At 46.7% G+C, this 26,485-nt stretch overlaps 1 protein-coding gene across 1 annotated transcript in view; it reads left to right on the forward strand.

Annotated features, from left to right (window-relative positions):
- Nucleotides 1–2,235: 2,235 nt before the first annotated feature.
- FAM135B (family with sequence similarity 135 member B) overlaps nucleotides 2,236–26,485 on the forward strand; it is a 159,385-nt gene continuing 135,135 nt past the window's right edge. The window contains exon 1 of the mRNA XM_069600794.1: nucleotides 2,236–2,331. Within this exon, the coding sequence (XP_069456895.1) occupies nucleotides 2,255–2,331 (77 nt within the window). The 5' untranslated portion in view covers nucleotides 2,236–2,254. The remainder of the gene's footprint in view (nucleotides 2,332–26,485) is intronic.

Genomic DNA, 26,485 nt, shown 5'->3' on the forward strand with positions numbered 1-26,485 from the left:
CTGAGCCTGTGGGTGTTGAGGTGTCCAGTTCCTGCCCTCCCCCTGATCCTTCCCCCCAGGAGCAGAGATCACAGAAGGTTCAGGCACTATGGGAACTGATACCTACAAGCAAGTGTATCAGACACCTTTGCCAGCTCTGCAGTATTTCTAGAATTGAGACCGAGAGAGGTGATGAGAAAGAGGGGAAGTTGCATGGTTCCTGTTTAATGTGATAACGAAATGAAGCTCAGAATGGCTTTATCTGTCGGTCCTTCCACTGAGCTTTTACTAGAAATGCCTTGAAACTGAGCAGCAGGTTCTGACCTTGACTGGCTCTGATGCCTTTTGTAGGACTGGGGCATGCCTCAGTGGCTCACCCATTAGGAAAATAGGTTTTTAACACATTTTCTGAGTATGGCCTTTCAGGCTCATCAGCTTGAAATTCCATCCTGCAGAATTTATAGAGCTTGGGTCCTAAGATCCGCTGCATTTTAACGTGGTATGTGGAATCCTGCATCTTCAGATACGGTACCCCAGATGGTACTCTGGCCAGAGCTGAGACAAAGCTGTTGTCGTTGTTTAGTTACTAAATCTTAAAGCCTAGTTAATCCCGTGTACTCTTATTTTTGGATCTGGCATAGCATGACCCCATTACCTGCAGTGAGGTTGGATTCTGAGTGCCAGCAATGGTGGTCTGGTACTTCAGTCAACTGGGGGGCAGAAAGAGGGGGCCCTTTGAAAGGAAGCAGGTGCCAATCATCCTTCACCAGCCAAGAGAGACCAAATCTCTTCTTACTCCCTCCTTATTCTCTCCCCTTTCCAAGATCATGCCAGCTACTATTATGACCTATTTAGAAACATGATGTTCTTCGAGGCTTCCCAGGTGGCTCAGTGGTAAAGAATCCATCTGCCAATGCAGGAGACACAGGTTTGATCCTTGGAGATCCCCTGGAGAAAGGCATGGCAACCCACTCCAGTATTCTTGCCTGGAGAATCCCCTGGACAGAGGAGCCTGGTAGACTGCCGTCCATGGGGTTACCAAGAGTCGGACATGACTGAATGAATTCACTTTCACTTTTCACCTTCATGCATTGAAGAAGGAAATGGCAACCCACTCCAGTATTCTTGCCTAGAGAATCCCCTGGACAGAGGAGCCTGGTGAGCCACAGTCTATGGGGTTAGCGGCAGCAGCAACAGTCCCCCCAGAACCTGCTCAACTGCAAGGAATTTCAAGTAATTACCTTTTAGCCTCCTCCTAGGTAGCTTGTATTGTCCCGTTACACATGGTAGTTAAGAGAGGCTGCTGATGAAAGCACACACCACTAGAACTTTCTAAAGTCACAAAGGGACTTCAGGTTAGAGACTTCCTGATCTCTTTCCTTATCTGCCATATGGGGCAAGAACTTTTATCCCAGCATTCTTCTGGGACTCTCCCTTGGACTGCAAGGAGATCAAACCAGTCAATCCTACATGAAATCAACTCTGAGTATTCCTTGGAAGGACTGATGCTGAAGCTGAAACTCTAATACTTTGGATGGGAAGAGGCAACTCATTGGAAAACACCCCGATGCTGGGAAAGATTGAGGGCAGGAGGAGAAGGGGGCGGCAGAGGATGAGAGGGTTAGATAGCGTCGCTGACTCAATGGATATGACTTTGAGCAAACTCCAGGGGGGAATGAAGGACTGGGGAGCCTGGGGTGTGCTGCAGTCCCTGGGGTGGCAAAGAGTGAGACATGACTTAGGCACTGAACAACAACAAGGAGCCGTGCGAAGGGGCAGATTTATTTAATCTCCCCATCATCTGTGAGACTTCTGCGCTGTTACCAGTCCTTCCATTACAGATGAGGAAACTGAGGCTGGGTGAAGTTCAGTGACCTGCTCAAGGTCACACAAGTAGAGCAGGGATTGTTGCACTGTTGGTCATTATGTGCGTGCTCATAGCCAGATGGTAGTGCCTGAAAGGTAAGGAAGGGCAGGGGGCTAGCCCAGCTTTAGAAACTAGGGTGTCTGGGTCTGAGTCCTACTTCTTAGAAGTGTGAGCTGTTTGGCATCATGTAAGTCATCTCCTCTCTCTGTGTCTTTCTTCTGAAAGGAGCCCCCCTGAGTGATGACATCCAGTGGACACATTATGGTCCATCGGCCAGACGCTCTTGTCCGTCTGCATCAGCGCTGCTTGGGGTCCAGTTGTAGAAGCCCAGGCTGGCTGTGTTTGGCTGATGAGACCTCAAGCTCTTCATTTCCCTCTTGTTTTTTCAGGTAATGAACCAAGAAGATCATGTCGGAAGTACAAGGAACGGTTGAGTTTTCTGTAGAGCTGCATAAATTTTACAATGTGGATCTGTTTCAGAGAGGGTGAGTGTGCTCTCGCTGACCGTGCTTCTTTATACTGCTGTTTGTTGCTTTCTCTTGTTTTGCTTTTCCTCTGGCAGGAGATGACGCTGGTGAGGAGACGTCAGAGGGAATTTTGGATTCACGAGAAAAGAATTTGTATGATTTTTTTTTTCTTGCCAAGTGGAAAACCCAGACTTTTAGTGCACTTGAAAATGAGCCATAAGTTGACAAAGACCAGCAAATGCTAATTTCTCTCTTCCTCCTGCACCTCTACCTACTTGCTATTCCCATGACATCTGTCAGTCAGCACTTAAGGAAGGTGAATTGATTGGAAATGAAGCTTGCCTGTGTAACTCTGATAAAAAGGTGTCTGTAGGATCAATATTTGTAGAGGCCAGCTCACCAAACCACATATCATACACCTGTACCCAGATCGTTCAGAAGCTGAGAATTTACAATGTCTTTTAAAAATACACAATTAAAATACAGCTGGGTTCACTTTTTGAGGCTGTACTCTGACTTTGGCATTTGAATTCCACATTGACAAAGAGTGACCAGTTCATCAGAGCCAGCACTTGGTAGACTGAGGCATGTGAACTCACATATGGATTTGTAACCCTAATTATTAATAATGCACCTCATCTGAGCTGTCTATTGACCTTCAGATATTGACCGAGGCTTGTGTGAAATCATTATTGTTAGCAAGACAGTTCAAAGTGGCACATCCAGGGCACAAAGAGAGCTCTGTGCAGGAGATAAAACTGGCTGAAAATGAATATGGGAATCACGAGTTATCCAGTAAGCCTGTGGTACTCCTCTTGCCATATCCACATGGTTTGGGGAGCCATCTTATTTAGCCGTGTTCACTGACAAAATCTAATATTGAATTGGCCGAGTTAAAACCAGAACTTTGAATCACTATTCTACTATTTTTAATATGTATATTTTATATATAATACATATACTTTTTATAATTGTATATCACCATATGTATACTTACCACTGTATATCTATGTTATATATGCTATAGATATTTTGATTATTGTGTTTGTTACAAAAAGTTATGTGTTCCATTAACACATAAAATATTTTTAAACCATCAATTATCATATTTCTTATCTTTTAAATATCTTTATAACACATACCATTTATGAGTAGAACTGTACATGCATATGATATAAATAAACACACATATATTGGGGCTGCATGCCTGAAAATATTTTTATGGGTAAATATGCAAATCCTGAAGCTTGGAGACCACTGGTCCATGTCATCTCCCAGAGCAAGGAAGACTCAGCTTTCTTTCAGCTCTTAATGCTTCTATTTCATGGAGTCAAGGAGTGTGGAAATCTAGGCACACTTTAGTGTGGATGGGGGCATAACTGTATGATCAGAGTTGCTTGAGAGTGGGTTTCAGTTTAGCTACGTTCAGGAACAGGCCAGGGCAACTTTTGGGTGAAGTCTGTTAGGCTTCTCAGGAGGGGATGGCAGGAGTTTTAAGATCCCTAAGATCCCATCCCTGGTGGCTCAGACAGTAAAGCATCTGTCTATAATGCAGGAGACCTGGGTTTGATCCCTGGGTGGGGAAGATCTCCTGGAGAGGGAAATGGCAACCCACTCCAGTACTCTTGCTTGGAAAATCCCATGGATGGAGGAGCCTGGTAGGCTACAGTCCATGGGGTTGAAAAGAGTCAGACACGACTGAGCGACTTCACGTCACTTCATTAAGATCCCATCTGCAGGAAGACCTTGATGTAGATGGTCCCCAGCCCCCTGGGTTCTGTGAGCAGGGAGCTGCGGACAGGCTGGGCTTGATGCTAGCCAGGATTCTGTCTCTGCCAGGGGAGTTCCTGATAGGCGTGACCCCTGGAGCTCAAGGGCTAAGGACTTTTCTGCTCTGAACCTCCCAGGCACCCTGTGTATGTGAAATGTAATTACTTTCCTAGCAGGCACTCCATGGGGATGTGATGCCTGCCATCCAGACCTCGTGGGCTCAGTGGGGGCCTGGGTGAAAGGTGGCAGATGATCTCCTGATGTCATCAAAGAGAGAGAAAGTGGGCTTGGGGAATGTGTGCTCCATGCTGTCCTTGGATGGTAGGGAATAGAGCTGGAGCTTGGAGAAGAAGGAACGTGTCCTTCTTTGAACTCTGTTTGACTGTGGTAATCTGTGTTCCACTTGGTTTCTCCAGTTAATGAGAGGCTTCTTGAGCCTCTGTCCAGATATGCCAGTTCATTTACCCTGTCTGCCAAGATAGACAACCCTCTTCTTTAAAAAAAAAAAATTATTTGGTTGCACTAGGTCTTAGAACAAGTAGGATCTTTAGTAGTGGCGTGTGGGATCTGGTTCCCTGACCAGTGATCAGACCCAGGCCCCCTGCCTTGGGAGCGTGGGGTCTTAGCCACTGGAGCACCAGGGAGGTCCCAGCCACCTTCCCCACTCTTGGTTTGCTGTGAGATGCTGTGTTGTGTGAGATGCTGTGTGGAAATCACATGGCTACAGGACTGAGAATACTGACTGGGGATTTGTCCTGATCGGGGAGTTACTTGCTTACAGCACTTTTATGTTTATCATTAGGTTTTTCTAGTTCCAGAATGTATACTGCTTTTTGGTGATGTTGAACAATCAACTTGATTTATCTCAAGTCTACACGGAGGTGAGCTCAAGAATTTAGGGCTAAGGGCTAAGGTGAATTCTCAAAGGAAAAGCATCTCCTGAGACCAGTCAAAAGCTTCATGAATGGTCACCTCTGTGCTTGGTGGTGAGGCTCATCCTGATAAAAAGACAGGACGGGGAGGCACTGGGGAGCCTGGCTGTGTGTCAGACCTGGCTTTGAAGTCAGGCTCTGCCATGTATAGGCTCTGACAACATGAACCAGCTATCATTCTAAAATGGTGATGACAAAGTCCATCTTGTGGGGTAATCTGATCAGGTAGGGCGCTAACTGCTTTAGTTAATACATGCGGAGCAAGCAGCTAACAGGGAAACTGGTATCGAATAGAAGCTATCCAAATAGTCCCTTCTACCTGTGAATCCTGGCTTCCAGTCTGTCCTTCACACTGTTCAGTTCAGTTCAGTTCAGTCGCTCAGTCATGCCCGACTCTTTGTGACCCCATGAATCGCAGCACGCCAGGCCTCCCTGTCCATCACCAACTCCCAGAGTTCACTCAGACTCATGTCCATCTAGTCGGTGATGCCATCTAGCCATCTCATCCTCTATCGTCCCCTTCTCCTCCTGCCCCTCAAACCTCCCAGCATCAGAGTCTTTTCCAATGAGTCAACTCTTCCCATGAGGTGGCCAAAGTACTGGAGCTTCAGCTTTAGCATCATACCTTCCAAAGAAATCCCAGGGCTGATCTCCTTCAGAATGGATAGTGGAGTTATTACCCCAACGGGTTGATGTTACCATCTTGCTTCCCTGTTTAAACACCCCCCCCCCCCAGCTTCCTTCTGTTCTTACTCTCAGCCCAGTGCTCAGACTCTCAGTGGTTTGATCTTAAACTTCTGCTATGTTATTGTCTGTGCTCAGACCCTCCTGCCCCTGATATTAATAGCTGCCTTGACAGTTCTACCCTCTGCAAGCTCCAGCTCAAATATAACCTCCTCGCCAAACTACTTCTGTGTGTTGATTGATATTCACCTACTCTGTTCAGCCCAGTTTTTGTGAATCCTCTTTCCCCTGCTTCTAAAGAGTATCTTTTATGTTTTATTCTGTCATCCACTCACTTACACACGACTGTAATGTGTGTGAAGGTTTTCATTGCTTGATATTAAGCTTCATTTCCTGTCTTTCCTCCATTCCTTCTTTACAACGTCATTTAGAAGATTTTTCTGCCCAGAAGTTTTAGATGATTTTACATGTAAATTTTATCCTGCCCACAGAAGAGTTGCACAAAAAGGACCCATAATCAAGACCTGATGTGTAAGCCCAAATATCATAGAAATATTAGGGTTGAAATCCCCTCTGAAAAAACTCACTTGCCTCATCTCTGCTGAAGTGAAAACGGTTCACTCCTAAGTCAAGTGGCTCCTGAAAGAAAATGCCGTCTTGTGTTGTTGCCCTGACATTTCCCATTGTACCCTGATGCCCAGTGACAGCTAAGCTCCCCCTAAGCTCCCTGTGAAATTAGCTAACTAGCCCTGATGTGCCTTAATAGACTCAGAAATACAATTATCTTTGCTTGCCAGAGATCAATGAATTGATTTGTCTGATTCTGCCAGAAACAATCCCACTCTTCACTTTTCTTATTAAAATTTGTTGCCATCCTTTTCAGTCCTTCCCACCTTTAGAAAGGGAGGAGGGATTACACATGGTTTGATTTGGGACTTTTATCACTTGCTGCCAATGGTTCCATCTAGCACAAGGGAGAGTAGATAGACCCAGTGATCTTTAAGTGTCTTTCTTTCTGTGAAATTCCATGATATTATTATAATAAAAATTTGATCTCTCTTTCCCCATGAAATGGCATTAAAAAAAAAAAATATTCCTATGGAGAGGGAACAGACGTCAGACACCCACGGGCTTATGCAGCTGGACCGTCCGGATTACTTTTCTAGCAAATCCACATTCCTGTTAACAATTACCCTGTCCCACTTTTTTTCCCCCACTTTTTTCCCACTTTGAATCTGTGACTTCATAAGCCTACGGCTCTAAGCCTTTTATCCTCTTAACCCCTGGCTGAGGATACGCTCGGCAAATCTGTAGAGAAAAGACTCTTCCAGGGGGCTAAGAGTTGGCCTGCAGAGATTGAAACATCTCTGTGAGCTCAGAGCCACCCACAGGGCCTGATAACCTCCTGGAGGAGTAAAGGTGGACCAGAAAGCCGGTGGGCGGTGCAGGCCCCTTCAGTTCTGTGCTCACTGCGGTGTTCACTCAAGCCTCTCAAGGGGAGCGAAAGGGCACGTGGTCATGAACCTGGTATGAAGGAAAAAGCAAAGACATAGATCTGGTCTAAGAGTCAGAGATCTCAGGTCTGCTTCCTCATCTTCTGTTATGAGCCGGGAACCCATGGGCTCATCACTGACTCTCTGGCCTGTTTCTAGTTTGGCAGTATCTTATGTGTGCCTATGGCTGATTCACGTTGATGTATGGCAAAACCAACACACTACACATTCATATTGACGTATGGCACAACACAACACAATTAAAAATAACCACACACACACACACACACAAGAAGTCATGAGTAATGTTTGTAAAGCATCTAGTTAGGGAGAACCAGGCTTGGCAGTGCTGGTAAGGTGGGCTAGGCCCATCCTAGCCTTTCTCTCTCATTGGCCACAACTGAAATCTGCACCAGATGGTCCTCAGCTGGTTCGTGCCGGGGCTGGAGCTGACCTGGTCGGGCAGCTAGCGAAATACTGTCGTCACTAGAGGCCACTGAACTACAGCATGTTTCTTTCCTGGAAGGGTCTTTGAGTGCACCTTGGGTCAGAGGAGTAGATGTAAGACAGTGAGCTCCTTAGCTGCTCTGTTTTTATTCCCATCAGTTGTCAAATGTTGCTCAAAAGCAACTGTAAATGTACTTCATCATTTTCTCGTTTTTAACTTTTAATGGCACACACACACACACAGAGATACATATAAAGCAGTTTTGCCTATTGAAAGAATCATGGTGACATTTTCATCCTTGTACTTTTTCTTACTTTTCATGATACATATCATCACTTTTGTAATCAGAACTCCATCCCTCTTCCTCTCCTTTTTCACTGGGCAAACATTCTTTCATATGCACATGTGTTTTCCTTTACAAAAATGTAAAATATTGGACTTTCCTGGTGGTCCTGTGGTTAGGACTCCATGCTTCTACTGCAGGGGCTACATGTTTGATCCCTGGTCAGGGGACTAAGATCCCACATGCTGTGCACTTGGCCAAAAAAAAAAAAGTGCGATATTAATTTGTTCTCTGTTTTCTCTCTTTCCACGTGGTGAACATTTTTCATCACCTGTGTGTCCCTTTACAACATGATTAACAGCTGCAAAGAATTCTGTCATATAACTCCATCATAATTTATTTAACCAGTGCCCTATTTTTGGATGTTTTGCTTCTTTTTTTACATAATAAAATGCATTTCATTATTCAGAAGTTACCGTGACATTTTTGTTCTTGAATAACTAGGAAGCACTTTCCTCTTAATAACATAAACAGTACACCCTGAAAATGAAGAACTTTCCCCATGTGTCTTGGTTCTAGTGAAAGTGAAATGAAAGTCGCTCAATCGTGTCTGACTCTTTGCAACCCCATGGACTATACAGTCCATGGAATTCTCCAGGCCAGAATACTGGAGTGGGTAGCCTTTCCCATCTTCAGGGGATCTTCCCAACCCAGGGATCGAACCCAGGTCTTCTGCATTGCAGGCGGATTCTTTACCAGCTGAGCCCCAAGGGAAGTCGCCTTGGTTCTAAGTCTCTGGTGATGTTGATGAAGATGCATACTCTTTGACCAAGCACCTTAAAAAAAAAAAAATTAGAGTATAATTGCTTTACAATGTTGTTGATTTCTGCTGTACTAGTAAGTGAATCAGCTATGTGTATACATATATCCCCTCCCTCTTGAGCCTCTCACCCTCAACCCCCATCCCCACCCACCTCAGTCATCACAGAGCAGTGAGCCGAGCTCCCTATTTTATACAACAGCTTCCCACTGGCTATCAGTTTCACACATGGTAGTGTATATATGCCAATCTTATTCTCCCAAGTCATCCCACCCTCCTCTACTTCCCATGTCCATGGGCCTGTTCTCTATGTCTGCATCTCTATCCCTGCCCTGCAAATAGGTTTATCTGTACCATTTTTCTAGATTCTACTGGACAGGGTGTGCTGTTGGCTTCCCTGATAGCTTGGTTGGTAAAGAATCCACCTGCAATGCAGGAGACCCCAGTTTGATTCCTGGGGTGGGAAGATCCGCTGGAGAAGGGTTAGGCTACCCACTCCAGTATTCTTGAACTTCCCTTGTGGCTCAGCTGGTAAAGAATCCACCTGCAATGCAGGAAACCTGGGTTCAATTTCTGGGTTGGGAAGATCCCCTGGAGAAGGGAAAGGCTACCCACTCCAGTATTCTGGCCTGGAGAATTCCATGGACTGTATAGTCCATGAGGTCACAAAGAGTTGAACATGACTGAGCGAGTTTCACTCTCCCTGTTGATGGGAATGTAAATTGACCAAGCACTTTTATCATCCAGTGAGGTGAGGGAGGGCATAATCTTCAGCCTAACGGTCCCCACTTACTCCCAGATCCCTGTTCCGTCTCCTCTTAGAGTTCTGCAGAAGGCATTTGCAAAGCTTAGAGGAATTAAACTCCGATTAAGAGTCTTCATGGCATCAGGCAGATCTCCACCTTCTGTTGAGGAGCATTTGTGAATGGTAGGGATGTAACAATCTCCCATGTCGCTGGTGTCTGGGTGGCTCCACATGTCCCAGCGACTGACACTCAGGTCCCTGAAGTTACTGTTTGGGAACTTTGGGAAAATGAAAAGACACCCCTGCAAGGCTAGTCCTTTGCAGCTCCTTCTAAATATAGATAGAACTTAACTTTCATCAGCATGCTGTGTGTTTCAAGAAAGGGGGACATTCTCTGTTCTCTTTGAGAAAAGTCTCTTTGGTTCCACTGCATGAAACTTTTTTGTCTCATCCCACTAGAGTCAACCACAATGTATTTGGGGTTGAAAACTGTAAAATCCAACCCAGGGATTGACCCTGGGTCTCCTGCGTTGAGGGCAGATTCTTTCACCACCAAGCCACCAGGGAAGCCCATTACAAAGAGCCTCACATAAGCCCTCAGTTCTTCAAGGATGCAGTGTTATCCACAATCACAGAGAAAGCACAGACTGACAGGAGTTCCAGGTCTGGTTCAGTTTTGGACTTTGTACAAGTGGCCAGGTGAAGGGCTTCTCCTGGGGTGGCCTGCACCCCAGAGTCCACACGTGCTTTCTGCCCCGCTGGGCTTGTTTTGTTCCACTTGGAGCAGACAGAGGTGCTCAGATGTTCTGACCAACACTCCCCACTACCACTTCTTTAAATACTCCCACTTGCGCAAACAACACAACTTCAGAGCACAACTTTTAGGGGGAACTCTCACTCAGACTTCCTTTCCTGGCTGCCTGACACTGTCTGTTTACCTTGAACAATCAGAGGATGATGTACTGGAAATTAGATCCTCTTGGCCAATGACTGGCAGGCCCCAGAGGCATTTTCTTACCCAAATCTATTCACACTTCCTTGACAAAAGATCTTTCAGTGAATGGAATCCTCAGAGATGATCTCTTGCCCCCTCCTTCTCTTCTTTCTTTTTGAGTTTTATACGATTAATATTTATTGGGCTGAACCTCAGTTGAAGAATGTGCTAGTTGTCCTATTTTATTTATTTAAATAGGAGGATAATTGCTTTACAATATTGTGATGGTTTTTACCATACGTTAGCATGAACTGGCCTTAGGCATACAGCTATCACCTCCATACTGAGCCCCCTCCCACTGCCCTCCCCACCCCACCCCCAGGTTGTCACAGAGCGCCAGTTTTGGGTGCCCTGCATCAGTCATACGTACATTACCAGATGCATGACACCATCCCCCTTTTCTACCCAGTAAAGCTTTCTCTGTTGTCATCCTTCTCAAGAAGAAATGTGTGGCGTCCCTTCCATGCAACTGTGGTGCAGATGGCCCCTAGTGAAACAGACAGAACCTTTGTCGGAGCTGCTTGTGTGTGTGTGTGGTGGGCGCATGGTCTGCGATGTGAACTGGTCCCGTAGAGGGAAACTGCACCAGGCGCTGGGGAGAGCTACCACCTAAAGCTGACATGGTAAAGCAGGTTTGCTGTTCAGTGTAATCAAGCCAAAATCGGGCTGATGGGCTGATGAGCACAGTCACCCATCACTTGATGGCCTGTCTGAGCTGATGCTGCTGAGGTTGGGGAAGATACACAGAGAAGGCTCCTGGCTGGAGGGACAGGTCTGGAAATACAGACCAAGGTGTTTGAACTTTCTCCTCTAGGGATAGCATGAAAAAAAAAGCGTAAGTGATAGTTGCCCAGTTGTGTCTGATTCTGCAACCCCATGGACTATAGCCAGCCATGTTGCTCTGTCTGTGAAACTGTCCAGGCAGGAATACTAGAGTGGATTGCCGTTCCCTTCTCCAGGGAATCTTCCCAACCCAGGGAGCTAATATGGGTCTCCTACATTGCAGGTGGATTCTTTACCATCTGAGCCACCAGGGAAGCCCCAAGGATGGTATAGGAGGGGAGAGTATGGCATGTTTTAAGAGAGGATCAAATTTGGGTTAAAACATCCTCTGGCTGAAGCATGGAGAATGCAAGCACTGCCTGACAGATAGCTGACACTCATACATTTGAATCCTAGTCATTGGGTGAGGTTACTTACCTGAGTCCAGTCATGATGACGAAGGGGATGTTTACTGAGCCTTGTGACAAGGAAGTTTCTCTTTGCATTCCAAATCCTATTGACTGGTAGCTTCTGAGGCCTGTATAAAGCTCAGATCCCACCCCTGATTTCTGTCTTCAGATGACTTAGTGAGCTCTAGACCCATAAGAAACAGTAATGAAATGGAGCCGGTGTCTTTATTTATAGCTGGGAAAGTTCCTAATACTCTCTTAGGGCAGGGTATTGAGAAAATAGATTGAGCAATAAGGATTAAGCATAGGCGTGCATGCCAAAATGGGATTTCTTCCTGTCTCTGTCTACCCCAACTGAAATAAATCTTTAGACTCCAGTGTTCAGAGACAGGGGAGGAAGAGGGAAGGAGAGAAGATGAATGGATACCTCGGGCCCAAGAGGGGCCCCGTGTTCATAGACTGAGCTGTACTTACCGAATACAAGGAATAAATAGCAGAGGTCTGTGCACGGTGCTTGATATTTATTATCTATTATTAAAATACATCTCTTATTATATCTATTATCAAAATACATCTCTTTCAGTAGCCCAGGTTTTCACCAATCAGTTTGGCAGTGCCTTCCTACATTCACTCCCTGGGCACCTGATCCAGTGGATTTAAATACCACCTATAAGCTGTGTTGTGCTAAGTCACGTCAGTTGTGTCCGACTCTGCAGTAAAGCCCTCCAGGCCCCTCATGGAATCCTCCAGGCAGGAATACTGGAGTGGGTTGCCATGCCCTCCTCCAGGGGATCTTCCGGACCTAAGGATCAAGCCCACATCTCTTACGTCTCCTGCGTTGCCAGGTAGATTCTTTACCACTATGGCCGCCTGGAAAGTAAAAGTGTGAAGTCGCTCAGTCGTGTCTGACTCTTTGCGACACCATGGATTGCAGCCTACCAGGCCCCTCTGTCCGCGGGATTTTCTAGGCAAGAGTACTGGAGTGGGGTGCCATTGCCTTCTCTGAGGAAGCCACCTAGAAAGCCCGCCTATAAGCTACTGACTTCCCTGTTAGGTCACCAGTTTCTCCTCTCTTCTCAGTTTCACACTTGCGCAGTAGGTGTCCTCCATCCATCGTCATCTTGTTGTCTTAAAGCGTCTTAAACTTGATCTATCCAGACAGCAAACCTGATCTCCTGCCCTCCCAAACCTCTTCCAGCAAACAACCTCATCTCAGTTGATGGCGCCTCCATCCTTCTTGTTGTTGAAGCCAACATCTTAGAGCAACTCATGACTTCTCTCTACCTCACACCTCATGTCCACTCTATCCAGAAATCCTACTGGCTTTATCGTCCAAGGTTATGCAGAACATAACATTTCTCACCTCTACTGCTAAAGCTCTCTGGTTCTAGCCACCATCAAGTTCCATCAGGATTGCACCATAATCTCCCCAGCTGATCCTACTGATCCATGCCCATGTCTAGTTTCCTCACAACGCAGAAGCCACACGGTCCTTGCAAAGCCTGAGTCAGACGGTGGTGCTTCTCTGTTCCAACTCGCTGTTCTCCAGTTGGCTATGAATGAAGCCAAAGTCCATACGGCTGGCTTACTCGTTCCCTCTTTTGCTTACCTCTGGCCTCAATAGTCTCTCCGTAGTTTCTTGATTATACTGGACATGGCCCTCCCTTAGAGCCTTTGTGCTGTCTGTTCCTATTGCCTGGGATGCTCTCCCATCAGCTCTTTCAAGTTTGCCTCATATATGAATGAGGAAACTGGGTGCAGAGAAATGATGCTTTGCCCTGTAATAGACAGCTGCAGAGTGGAAAAATGTTCCCAGGATCTCAGATTTCCTGATTCCTAATCAATAATCCTTCTCTCATAACCAAAAAATCCCCAGTGTCTTCCGTGGAACATTAATCCCTCCATGGTCTCCTGCCAGAGTCCTCTCTTGGGATGTTCCTTGCAACAGTATTTCTCTACTCATGATATCACAGATGTGTGCACACACACGTGTATTTATGTGTGTGTGCGCACACATGTGGAGTGGGCTGTGTGATACTAATGTTCCAAAGAACATCTCTTGGAGGTTGCTTTTTCCTTCATGCCATTGTCCATCCATCACAAGGGTAGATTTGCAAAACTGTCCAAAGTTGGAATTAACTGGGGGTAGGGGGAGGATGGTACATTACTTTTTTCCATTTTGTCCCAAAGCCTTCTTTTGAAGAATAAGCAATATGAATGCTGATGTTGGTGAAGGATCTGGGGTGACATTTATTGCCCTCTATTTGTATTAAGAAAGTTGAATTGGATTTTTAGTTTGCGTTTTTGAGATGCCGTATGACTGAGGACACTCCTTAGATGAGCACACAAGGAAAATTCAAAGGGGCTTGCTCAGTGGCTGATGTTTGGGCTCTGGTGTCAGAGCATCTGATTCTGGGTCCTGATCCCAAACCCCCAGGGCAGTATGGTCCTGGACACATGACTTCATCTCTCCACATCTGAAAGCCAGATAATGGTAGTATCTACCTCCTGTGGTTTTTGTGAACAAAAAATTACATGTGTGTGTGTTGTGTTCGATGATTTTGAGCTATCCAATTATTATTTATCCTTATCATCATTATGGTTATTACACAATTTGCCTGAAGGAGCCCTACTGCTGGTGTCAGCCCAGGATTTAAGCCCGCCTCCAGCTTGCTGCGGAGCTCATATATTCTTGTGCGTGCTTTGCATCGCTGACTCCACACTCCTTATCTCAGCCTGCAGAAGGGGCCACAGAATCACCTCTCTCGAGATTTGACTGTTCATCTCTCCGCATATCCATCCCTTCACCCCCCCCCATTTATGCTTCCTCTCATCACGCAGATATCAAATAGGTAATGGGTGGCCCGACCTATGCAAATGGTGGGGAAGTAAGCAAACAGGAAAAGAAACAAGAAATGAATTGGCCTGAGCTTAGTCCTTGCAGTATCCTGGGAACTGAGCTAGGCATTTTATCTCCATCATTTCATTTAATTATCCTGGAGAAGCAGATATTATCTTTCCCATTTTACACATGAGCAAACCGCCTTTGACAAACAGTAAAACATAATGACTGAAGCCATGTAGACTACTACAGCTTCCATTCCAAGTCTGTCTCACTTCCAACCCCACACGCTTTCTCAGAAGCCACACGGCTTCCCTTCCAAAGCCCGCATCCTGGACCTCTACATCCACACATCTTCCCGGGGACTGACGAATTGAGGAAATTCACAGACACCATTCGTTTTGTTGGCGGTAACTTCGCAAGTGGCATTAGTCCAGAGTGAGCTTGGGAAGGACTTGCCCAACTCATACGTCTTGGCTTGCGTTGTCCAGTCCTGGTGCCAGAGGGAGGCTGGGCATTACTCCCTCATCTAGGCTGCGGCCACGTCTCAGGGACTTTAAATGCCTCTCAGTGTCTCACATCCAGGACACCTGGCAGCCTGTTGACAAGCCCAAGTTCTCTAAGCTTACAAATGATGCCCCAGCTATGCCCAACAAGGAGTAATTAAATGAACTGGGGAGGATTCAGGATTGTGATCACCATTTCAGGATCACTAATAATCTTCCAGGAACATGAAAGAGATTCATCGATAGTTTCTTCAACTGAGACCAGAACTAAGACCGTGGGAGTGAAAGGAAGACATATTTTAAGTGCTTGATGTCAGGAAATGTTTTCTAGTAAACCTAACTTCAGTGGGCCAGGCTGCTTTGACCATCACAAATGTTCTCCTAAAGAAGATGGGATTCAGATGGTTGAGAATCTTGGAAAACTACATATTTGATGAAAAGGTGATGATATATTTGATCATAAACCTTCAGACATTTGTGAAAAGCTTTTGACTTCCTTTCCTCAGGATGAATCTTCAAGGAAACCTGAAATATAAAAGGGAAAAGTAGAGTTGGTTTGGTCAACATTTCTTGAGGTGTGCCCTTCGAGGCTGTTCATCAGGACATGGGGGTATCATTGCATCTGTTTGAAAACCACTGGGAAACCATCAGTAAATGTGTAAACACCACATTGACTAACATTTTTTGAACCCTGAGCCTGAAATTCTTTTAGGCTTCATATTTATTATCTCATTCAGTTCTTCAAACAACCTAAGGAAGTCCGAGTTATGATTGTGTGGCCTGTTATGCAGATGAAAGAACAGAGGGTCACATTTGATGGGACAACATTTGAGTTGACACAGCTGGGCTCAGGATCACAGGGTCACTAAGGTCGTGCCAATTCTTTACCAGTCTTTGATTCTCCCAGAACTGTGTGTCTGAGTCCAGTTCTGACTAGCCAGCAGCACCCGTAGCTGTGTAAGCAGAGTGGGTGGGTGACCGAGGGCTGCTACCTGGACTATCTGAAAAGCAACTCAAAAATCTCAGGAGACTGCAGGAGGGCTCCTTGCTGCATGGCCTCCTCGCTGGAGGAGAGGCGCGTTGTCCCTCTCTGTGAGTACAGTGCTAACGGCGTGTGAAATCTTCCCGGGCCAAGAATCAAACTCACGTCCCCTGCATCGGCAAGTCGCCTCTCAACCACTGGACCCCCAGGGAAGTCCTCTCATGGTTCTGGCAGCTTCCTTGCCTCCCACCCACCCTGTGCACTGGAAATTAGCCGGGGTTTTGCACGTTCTGTTGCGTCCAGGCCTTGTGCCTGCCCCACAGCTGCTGCAGTGTTCTCCTTGCTGGCTCCTGCTCACGTTGTCTTTGTCCCTTCTAAGATATCACCTATCTCAGGAGACTTTATTATAGTTTAGCCTGAGCAGGAGCATCCTTCAGGCCTCCCTTTGTCCCACCACTTGTGCCAACCACCTCCTCATTACGTGCTAGGTCTTGGCATCCAGGTTCCATCCACTCCTGGTTCCCAGGCTTGCCACTCAGGGCTGGCACACAGTGAAGCCCAATAAAAGCTTGTTGACAAATGGATGATTTGGGTTGAAATATTTTGACCCTCCTCTTCTCTGTATTGAACAGTACAACAGTATTCATTGAGGGTCAGTTGTGTAGTTGACACAGTTCTGGGTGCCGTTTTCAGGGTGATGACCCAAACAAAGCAGTCCCTGTTCTTACAGAACATTAGTCCACTGGGCAAGACAGTCATTGAATCTAAGCTCCCTTTTCTAAAGGAGCCAGTTCGGTATGAAGCGTGTGCTGTGATGTAAAGTGCAGGTGGCCGTAAGAAGTATGACAGGAGATGCTTCATTTATTAATAGGTGAGGGCTCAGGAGGGATCTTATGGAGGAAGGAACATTTAAAAGGAGACTTGAAAGTTACTTGAAAAATGATAGCCAAGTACGAGTGGGAGGAAAGAAAGCAGGAAGAAAGGGCAGGTATGAGGCCCTGGAAGGAACAGCTTCATCCAGAAGCTGAAATAAGGCCGCTGTGACTGCTGGAAAGGTGAGCGAGGGCCAGAATCTCTTGCGTGTTACTGCTTGTGCTTGGACTTTTGGGCATGTGTGTGTGTGTGGTGTGTCTGCTCAGTCCTGTGTGACTCTTTGCAACCCCAGGGACTGTAGCCCACCAGGCTCCTCTGTCCATGGGATTTCCCAGGCAAGAAGACTGGAGGAGGGTTGCCATTTCCTGCTCCAGAGGATCTTCCTGGCCCAAGGATTGAACCCGAGTCTTTTTCATCTCCTGCACTGGCAGACGGATTCTTTATCATTGTGCCTGGGAAGCCCTTCAAATGTGTGTGTGTGTCTGTGTGTGTGTGTGTGTGTGTGTGTGTAATAATCACCTCTGTTCTGGAAAAAGTCTTGAATGAATAGAGAATTTTTCCACTGCAATATTTGATTCTGTAGAGGTAACACTGTTTCATCAACAGAAGAAGCTACAGGGCTGTGTATACATTTTTGTTACTACCTACCACCTCTGTTGTTCTTCTGAAGCCAAGGATTCATGTACTTAAACCATGTTCTATTTGTGTTTGATTTTAAAATATCCATGTGAATTATATTTTTAAAAAGACTACCTGGTTCTGCATGGCCTCGGGGTGCCACTGAAGGTCTTCCGTTGTAGCTTCTCAGGCATCTTGTCTTGGAGAATCACAGGCAGCCACACACAGAAGAACCTCAGAGTTATTCCTGGTGCTTCTAATGCCTCGGGCAGTGCCTTGGACTTACATTCACCAGGTACCCCAGACCCTCCGCAAGCCTCTCTCCTTCCTCTCTGGATGCCTTCCGCTGCTCTCCCAGGCTCTGCTTCCTCCCTGTCCCCTGTTCCCTCTGTTGTCAGCACGGCAGCCAGAGGGTCCTTTTAGGACCTAAGTCAGGGAGTGTCACGTCTCTGCTCAAAACTTCCCAGTGACTCGACTCCCTGTTTCACCCAGGACGGCATCCCGAGCCCCTGTGATGGCCTCTAAGCCCCTTCCTGACGCTCCAGCCACTCTGGACACCTGCCTGTTCCTCCAGCACTGCCCTCTGTCCCCCGCTCCCTCTCTGGCCACCAACTCGGGGCCTTTGGGGTATCTCCCTCTATCCGGAACATTCTTCCCTAGTATGTTTGCAGAGCAAAACTTCTCACCTCCATCAAGTCTGTTCTTGTCACCTTCTTTAATCACACTTTAACCCCACAACTTCTCTGCATTACCTCCCCACATACCATGGACATAACTCATTTGTCCCTTCTTTCTTTGTTTGATCCTCCTGCTAAAGTGTAAGCTGCACAGATGCTGTGATTTTTATTGGTCCCTTTCGCTGATGAATTTCAGTACCTAAGATCCCCCCTAACATTCGGTGCTCTGTGATGACCTAGAGGGGTAGGATGCGGGGGTGGTGCGTGGGAGGGAGGCTCATGAGGGAGGGGATATATGTCTGCCTATGGCTGATTCACACTGTTGTGCAGCAGAAGCTAACACAACATTGTAAAGTGGTTATCCTCCAGTTAAAAAAAAGGATGCTCCCTACAAGTGAGTGCATTCTTCTACTATTCTTCATGGTCCAAACTTTCAAAGAAAAAACACTGCAGGCGTATCTGAAGAATCAGTGCAGGTCGTTGCAGCATGGAACTTAAGGGAGGACAGATTGCGGGTCTGTGGACATGAAACTCGAGTGCAGTTGGTTCTGAATCCCATGCATGCGTGTTTGCAGTGCGCGGTGCGTGCACCCATGTTTGTGGGCATGTCTGGTTGTGGTCATGCTTGTTTCCATGTGCCCATGCCTGTGGTCATGTGTGCTTACATTTGTGGGCATGCGTGGGCACACACACATGTCTCTGACGTGCATAGTGGTGGACATGCCTGGTTGTGTGCACATGTTTGTGGGCACGCATGTATACTTGTTCAAATAATTGCACTAGCAGGTGTATCTGAACTCTGTCATGCAGAACTGGGGGCTCTGGACTTCGAGGAGGGACCCTGGTTCTGTCGTCTCTTGTGTCCTTCCCTGGAGTCAGTCTTTAATTATCCACCTCATTGTGCTAAAAGTGGAGTCTCCGCCAGGTGTCACAGCCTCCTGCTCAGCCGCCCTCCCGGACGTCCTCTCCTCTCCCGGAGGTCTGCGTGGCTGTGTTCTAAGAGCCGTGTGATTGGCACTGGCCCTTTAAAGTCACCTGGAGGACTCTGTCACGAGCACAGTTTCAAGTGCCTTCCCCTGCCTCAGATCTGGAAGGAGGCGGTGCCTTTTGTGACCTTGCAGCTGGCTGCATTCACTTAGAGGTCATTTTCCCTCTGGTGTATTCGGAGTCCAGTTAAATTGGTTTGGAGTTCAGCGGGCTCCTGCTGACTCCAGCATGGGTTGACTGTGCTCTGTGTTCACTCCGGCCTCTTCCCAGCCCCGTAACAGACCACACACACCTTCACCGGGTCTTCACTTGTCAGGGTTAATGGCATCATAATGCACCTGTTGCCTGAACTCAGGCAGGGCAGAGTGGCACAGAGGATGAGTGTGCTCTTTCCAACCAGGCCCGGGTCCCAATCCCAGCTCTAGCGCCTCAACAGACGGGCTGGCTTGGCCGTGCCTTTCAGGTTCATCTCCTGTGCACTGGGACGCGGCACCTCAGTAGCATGACTGCCAGGGTTGAATGCTGCCGTTTATGTGACAGTAGCCATCCCGGTGCCCGGGGCCTGGTAGATGCTCTCTGACTCCTCTCCATCAACCCTGGATTCTGCCCCAACACACACGCTCGCCGCCCCTCCTGGAGCACATGTAACAGCAAAGTCCGCCCTGGCCAGGCTCATCTCCCTCCGCACCTTCGCCAGTCTCTTCGCCTGGGATGAGTGGCAGGCCACCTCCTTTTGTCATATACAGGTTTCCCTCTGAACTCCTGCTTCCCCTTAGAACTGACTTCAGGGCATCACTGAGGAGACATGGGCTCAGTCCCTGGGTTGGGAAGATCCCCTGGAGGAGGGCATGGCTGCCCACTCCAGTGAACTTCCCTGGAGAATCCTATGGGCAGAGGAGCCTGGCAGGCTGCAGTCCGTGGGGTCACACAGAGTCGGACACGACTGAGCGTGCATGCATAGCAACAAAAACAATCCATCTCAGGGTTCTTGGGGGATCACCCCGATTCTGTTACATTTCTGTATCCCAGCTTCAACTCAACCTGCTATAAAAGAAGTAGAAACCAAACCAAACCAAACAAACAAAACCCAGTGCTTTGGGAGCTCAGCAGGTCACTCAGGTGTAAAGATATTTTTTTTCCTTTCACGTTTTCACTCATTTGTCTTCAGTGTGAGGTTATTAAGGTTTGACTGTGTTATGCTCAGCTTCGGAAGATCTCTCTCTAGTGTGGGGTTATGTGGTTTAACAAGTCTGACAAACCTTGTTTTTAATCCCATCTCTGCGGCTTCTTGGCTGTGTGGCCTTGGGGAAGTCAGTCAACCTGTCTGAACCTTTTCCTCACCTGTAATCTCAGATAATGATGACTATTAGACCTGCTTTTAGAAAGAAGTGAAGCTGTTTTCTGTCATCCTGAAGCTAGTAGGGCCATTTTATTTCTTGAGAACGAAGTCATAAAGTCAGCTACTTGGGGTTTGGCACATCATTGGTTAAAACCACCCAGAGACTCTCGATTAGTGCCTTGCATGCCTGGGTCAAGTGACAAAATGCATGCTGAAGGAAGCATGTAGTATTTACTGCATTCATGATCTGTGCCATTCGTTGCTCAGTTCTTCATGTTTTGGGGACTCTGTGTTAAGTAACGTTCCCTAGCACCCACTGTGTGTGACGTGCCAAGGACTTGAGGATAAGAATGGCAGATTTATTGAGAAGGGCTGACAGCTCACTCTGGAGGTGATCAATCACCTCCGGGATACACGTCTTACTACGAAAAAGTGGGGTGGGGAGAGGACACGGGCTTTGAGGCTGGATGGGGTCTCTCAGTTCCCACTCGGCTAATTATGAGCAGCAGAGCCTTGGGAAAGCCACTTAACCTCTGAGGACTTGTTCCCTTCATTGGTAAGATGAAGATGGCTGCACTTACGTGGTTCACTGACCCCTGGACAGAGGGTGTCCTCCTGGACTGAGCTGCGCTCACTACAGGGTCAGGGCTTGGTTGCCGGAAGTTGTGCTCAATTCACTAGACAGGGCAGCACCTCCTGGTCGGACAGTGTTGAGATTGAGACCGTGCAGGGAGCTCTCTCCAGTGTCCTGTGTGAATCCAGACTGCCTGGGACTTCCCTGCAAGGCCCCGCCCTTGCAGATGTTGGTTGGGTGTTTGTCTTGCCCAGTCCTCAAGGGCAGGGAGGACACTGAAGTGGTGGATTGCTATCCATAAAGATGACTGGCATGGCCCTGAAGGGCCTATCCCAGCAGCCAGAGTTTTGAACTCAAGGCCCCTTGACTGTAGATTAAGGGAGAAATGTAAGAAAAGGCAACTGATAGTAAAATCGAGCAGCTGGTGCCTGGCTGCAGAAATACAAGCAGATGCCTCAGCCTTATCGTCAGAGAAGAAGGTGTCGCTGATGGGGTGGGGGCTGGTGGATGGTGGGGCAGGAGAGGGAGAATGGTTGGAGAGTTTGCTTAGGGAGAGACTGAGCAAACCCAGCCCATCAAGGAGCAGTCTATTTGCCCACCGGGGTGAGAGGCACACCAGATTTGAGCTAGCATCCCTGGGTTCAGCTTCCTTAAGCTGCCTCTGAATTCTGCTCTTAAACATTCGGGACTCTTTTCTCTTGTCCATCTGTTCAGTTCACTTAACGTTTAAATGGTGTCATCTGTCTCTTAACTTCCTGACCCAGGTCTCACTTGCACTGAGCCCAGGGCTTGTCCACACGTGCTTATCACGCTTGTATTAGCATTCACAGTTGTGACCAGAGAGCGGAGGCTTGGCTGGGCATTGTGCTGCCTTCTAAACACCTCCCGCTTCCTCTGAGCCTCACAGCCAAACCCAGAGGCTTTCTCACCCCAAGGCCTCCTCAGCTGGCAGAGACAATTGGCCTCATAGAAGGGTATTTTGGTTTCAAAACGCCTCCCCCATGGTAATTATAGAGCACATGTCTTAGTCAAATGGAGCTCAGGGACATCTTCATGGTGGTTCTGTCTGAACGGTTTTGCAGTAATAAAGATCTGATGGGTGAGGAAGTGGACGTTTTTATGCAGACAAGGAAATTCCTTGAAGTCTCCAGGATGCCTTCAAACTCCTGTTAGTTTTTATAGCAAAAGGCAATCAAGAGACATAGCAGCCAAGGGAATAAAATTAAGCAGGGTAGTGACAGTGTTTTCTCAAAAGAGACACGTTCTCCTTGGAAAGGGCTGGAAATCGGTCAGGGGTTCCTCCGAGAGAACAGTTGGCGAGTGTGTTTATGCGTCTGTCTCTGTCTGTGCACTCATCATCTTTCAAGCTGTTTTTAACACAGGTTTAGTACCCACTTACTCGTCATCATAGCCCATGCATGATATATGACTCACACCAGATTCCTTGTGTTTTTTTCAGGAAGAAAGCAGAGTAGAAGGTAATATCATCCAAAATGATGTCTGAAGAATTTTATATTTTCTGAGTAGACGTGGAGTGGAGGCACTTTTCATACATTATCACATTTGCTCTTCCAACAGACCTACCAAATGGGTGTTGCTACCCCTCTTTGATAAATGAAAAAACAGAGGCTCAGAGAGGTCCAATGATTTTCCCAATGTCACACTCCTGGCAGGTGGCAGAGCCAGGATTCAAACCCAGGTTTAACTCCAGAGATTGGTCTTCCCCGGTGTTGCACAATGCCTTCCACAAAACTACCTTTATTAGAATAATCATGGTGATAATTAATTCAGCCAATGATTATTGAGGACTGACTCTGTGCTGTGCTAAACTATCGTATGTCACCCTTAGGAAACACTAGCAGATAATGGTTTATCTGCATGTTGGAAGGGAGGAAATGGTAGCTCAGAGACATTGAGTAACTTTCTTAAGGTCAAACAGCTGGGAGGTGATGAATGTGGGACCAAACTCTCTTTGATTTCACAGTTGGTATCTTTAGCCATGACACTTACATCCTCTGGTGGGGGAGGTTATCTTGGGTATCTTGCTGTTTATAATAGCAAATGGTAGTACTAGTAGTAAAGAAGCCTTCTGTCAATGAAGGAGACCTAACAGGCAAGAGTTAGACTCCTGGTTCAGGAAGATCCCCTGGAGGAAGAAATGGCAACCCACTCCAGTATTCTTGCCTAGAGAATCTCATGGACAGCGGAACCTGGCAGGCTACAATCCAAGGGTTCACAAAGAGTTGGACATGACTGAGTAAGCATGCACATTAGAGTAAATATTTGGGAAATATGTATTTATAGTTCCTCCTTCCCCATCCTGCAGTCCAGCCAAACTTAGCTCCCTACTGTTCTCACTCACGCTCTCCAGAAACCACCCCTCTGCAAGGTCTCTAAGTTGCTTTTCCACTTTAAAATAATCATTCCATCTTCCCAGCATAGCCAAGATCTACCCATTCTTCAAGGGTGAGCCAACATGGCACTAAGCTTCATCAGTTCTAACCTACACCTGTGAGATGGGTCAAACCCTACAGAAGTCAGGTGAACTCATGCATAGCTGCATCAGCTACATGCAACAGGAACACAATTCTGTTCTAGAGCACCCCTGTCTGCTAAGATCTCAGTCACGCTCTGGGGCAAAGCCTGCACTCTAATACCTAAGAAGCACATTGTGGTTCTATTGAACAAGGGTCTAGCCTTGTTTCCTGGAGACCAGCATTATAATGTGGGCATGCTGAAAATGGGTGACATTTGAGTTACCCCTCTCTGGTCCAGCTACTCTTATGTCTTCATTGGACTTGAACACCTGGCTTGCACTCCTGTCCCTTGACATATAAGGTCTCTCCAGTACGCTGTGCTATTTTTAAGGACGAGATTTAATTCACTTCTACCTTGGATGGACCCCTGCTTTGTACTGGAGCCAACATCTCCCACTCTGATCTAACCTTGCCCTTCATCTCATCTTCTTGAAAACTCTGAGAGCCTCCCTATGGTTAGAATAATTTGTGAAATCAGTTTTCATATCTGCTAGACTGTAAGCTCCTTAAGGGCAGGGACTGTTTTCTCATTTGTCTCTGGGCCCTCAGTCCCTGTCTTGATGCTTTGTACTTGGCATAGGTTAATTTCCAGTTGACCATAACTGAGTAGCAAGCATGTGGATAAAGTGGACACCCAGGTTGCACATTTTTTCCCCATTATTACCACTGGCATGATGGAATGTTTGGATTCTTCCTGTTATTATGAGCCATCACTGTACCCCACTTGTATTTGCAGGTGGCCAGTATATATATAAAATGACCTTGATTTGTTTTAAGTTAGTTTTTATTGGAGTATAGTTGCTTTACAATGTTGTGTTAATTTCTACTGTATGGCAAAGTGAATCAGCCATGTGCATACATATTTGTCCTCGTTTTTGGATTTCCTTCCCATTCAGGTCCCCACAGAGCACTGAGTAGAGTTCCCTGTGCTGTGCAGTAGGTTCTCATTAGTCATCTATTTTACACATAATATCAATGGTGTCAGTCAATATATATCAATAATACCAATATGCATCCTCACCCTCATCTATATCCTGTGGCATCCGTGTGTTTGTTCTCTACCTCTGTGTCTCCTTCTATTTTGAAAATAAGATAATCTATTTTTCCTAGATTCCACATATATGTGGAGAAGGCAATGGCACCCCACTCCAGTACTCTTGCCTGGAAAATCCCATGGACAGAGGAGCCTGGTGGGCTGCACTCAATGGGGTCGCTAAGAGTCGGACACGACTGAGCGACTTCACTTTCACTTTTCGCTTTCATGCATTGGAGAAGGAAATGGCAACCCTCTCCAGTGTTCTTGCCTGGAGAATCCTAAGGACGGAGGAGCCTGATGGGCTGCCGTCTATGGGGTTGCACAGAGTTGGACACGACTGAAGTGACTTAGCAGCAGCAGCAGCCACATGTATGTATTAGTTTGTGATATCTGTGTTCCTCTCTCTGACTTATTTCGCTCTGTGTGATGCCCTCTGGGTCCGCCTCTGTCTCTGCAGATGATTCGGCTCTGTCCCTTTTTATGGCTGTGTGGTACTCCTTTGTGATACCTGTGTTCCTCTCTCTGACTTATTTCGCTCTATATGACGCCCTTGGGGTCCGCCTCTGTCTGTGCAGATGATTCAGCTCCGTCCCTTTTGATGGCTGTGTGGTACTCCGTTGTATATACGTGTCACGCCTCCTTTTCTTTATCTGTTGGTAGACATTTTGGTGCTTCCATGTCTGGGCTGCTGTAAATAGTGCTGCAGTGAGCATTGGGGTACACGTGCCATTTTATTTTGAGTTGGCCTTAATTCAAAATATATATTTTTATCTTTGGAGTTACATAGCCATGAGTCTGTATTTCAGTTCTAAAGTCTGTGAGTGTTTAGTTTTGTTTTTTTTATGAGCTTCAGTTTCCTCAAAGGAATAGTAGAGGAGATAATGACCACCTTTTATGAGTATTATCCAGATAGAATGTGACACTGCATATAAAGCCTCTGGTATGGTGCCTGCCTCAGACTGGCTTGTAAGAAATATGCTTCCTTTATTCTTACTATGATATTGTGGTGGTTGTTAATATGTGTGGAGTATTCAGAGCAACAATAAGATAATTTAGTCATCTCTGTGTAGAGGGCCTTATCAGTTCATATGAATATATATCCTAGAATTAAATTGTATGCAAATATGTTGGCAGGGTGGGTTGGACAGTGGGCCGGAAGGAGCAGTCTCTGGTTCTGTCGTGGTGTTGTCACGGTTTCTGCAAACCAGCTCGGTGGTCTTGGGGATCGTCTTCCCTTTTGATGCATCTGCTTCTCAATGGCAGCGTCTAGCTAAGTCACGATTCTTTTAATAATTACAATTATAATTTTAAAAGGAGTTGGTGCTTCCCATGCCTTATGCACTGTGCCATGTGCTCTCCCTATAGGGCCCCATGTGTTCTTCACAACCATTAATTTTTAAGATGAGGAAACCAGTGCTCAGAGAGGTCAGATGAATTGCTGGAGGTCACTCATAAGAGATGAGCCAGTGTTTAACACCTGGCCCTGTGAGGTACAAGCTCTGGGGTTCCATCCCTTGCCTCTGACCTCTCTACACAAAAGACCTGTGAGTTGTGTTTGCTTTCCAACCCTGCCCCTATCCTCAGACAGCTTGGAAATCGTAGCTGGGTCAGGTCTCACCCATCAGAAAAATTCTCTCTGCAGAGACCCTCACCCCAGTGTGATACTGCGCAGCAGATTTTCTGGTCTGAGGTTTTAAATTACCTCTGTCATTTCAAGCTGCAGGAGAAGCTTGCAAGCCTGCTCCCCCCGATGTCATTTAATCAGGCAACACAAATGTGAAGAAAATCAAACACAGCCTCCAGTCAAAAAGGAGGAGAACCCACTGCCCTAGGTGTCAGGCATCTTCGATGGCATCCCAT

This window comes from Ovis canadensis, chromosome 9, assembly GCF_042477335.2.
Source record: "Ovis canadensis isolate MfBH-ARS-UI-01 breed Bighorn chromosome 9, ARS-UI_OviCan_v2, whole genome shotgun sequence".
NCBI classification, from domain to species: domain Eukaryota; kingdom Metazoa; phylum Chordata; class Mammalia; order Artiodactyla; family Bovidae; genus Ovis; species Ovis canadensis.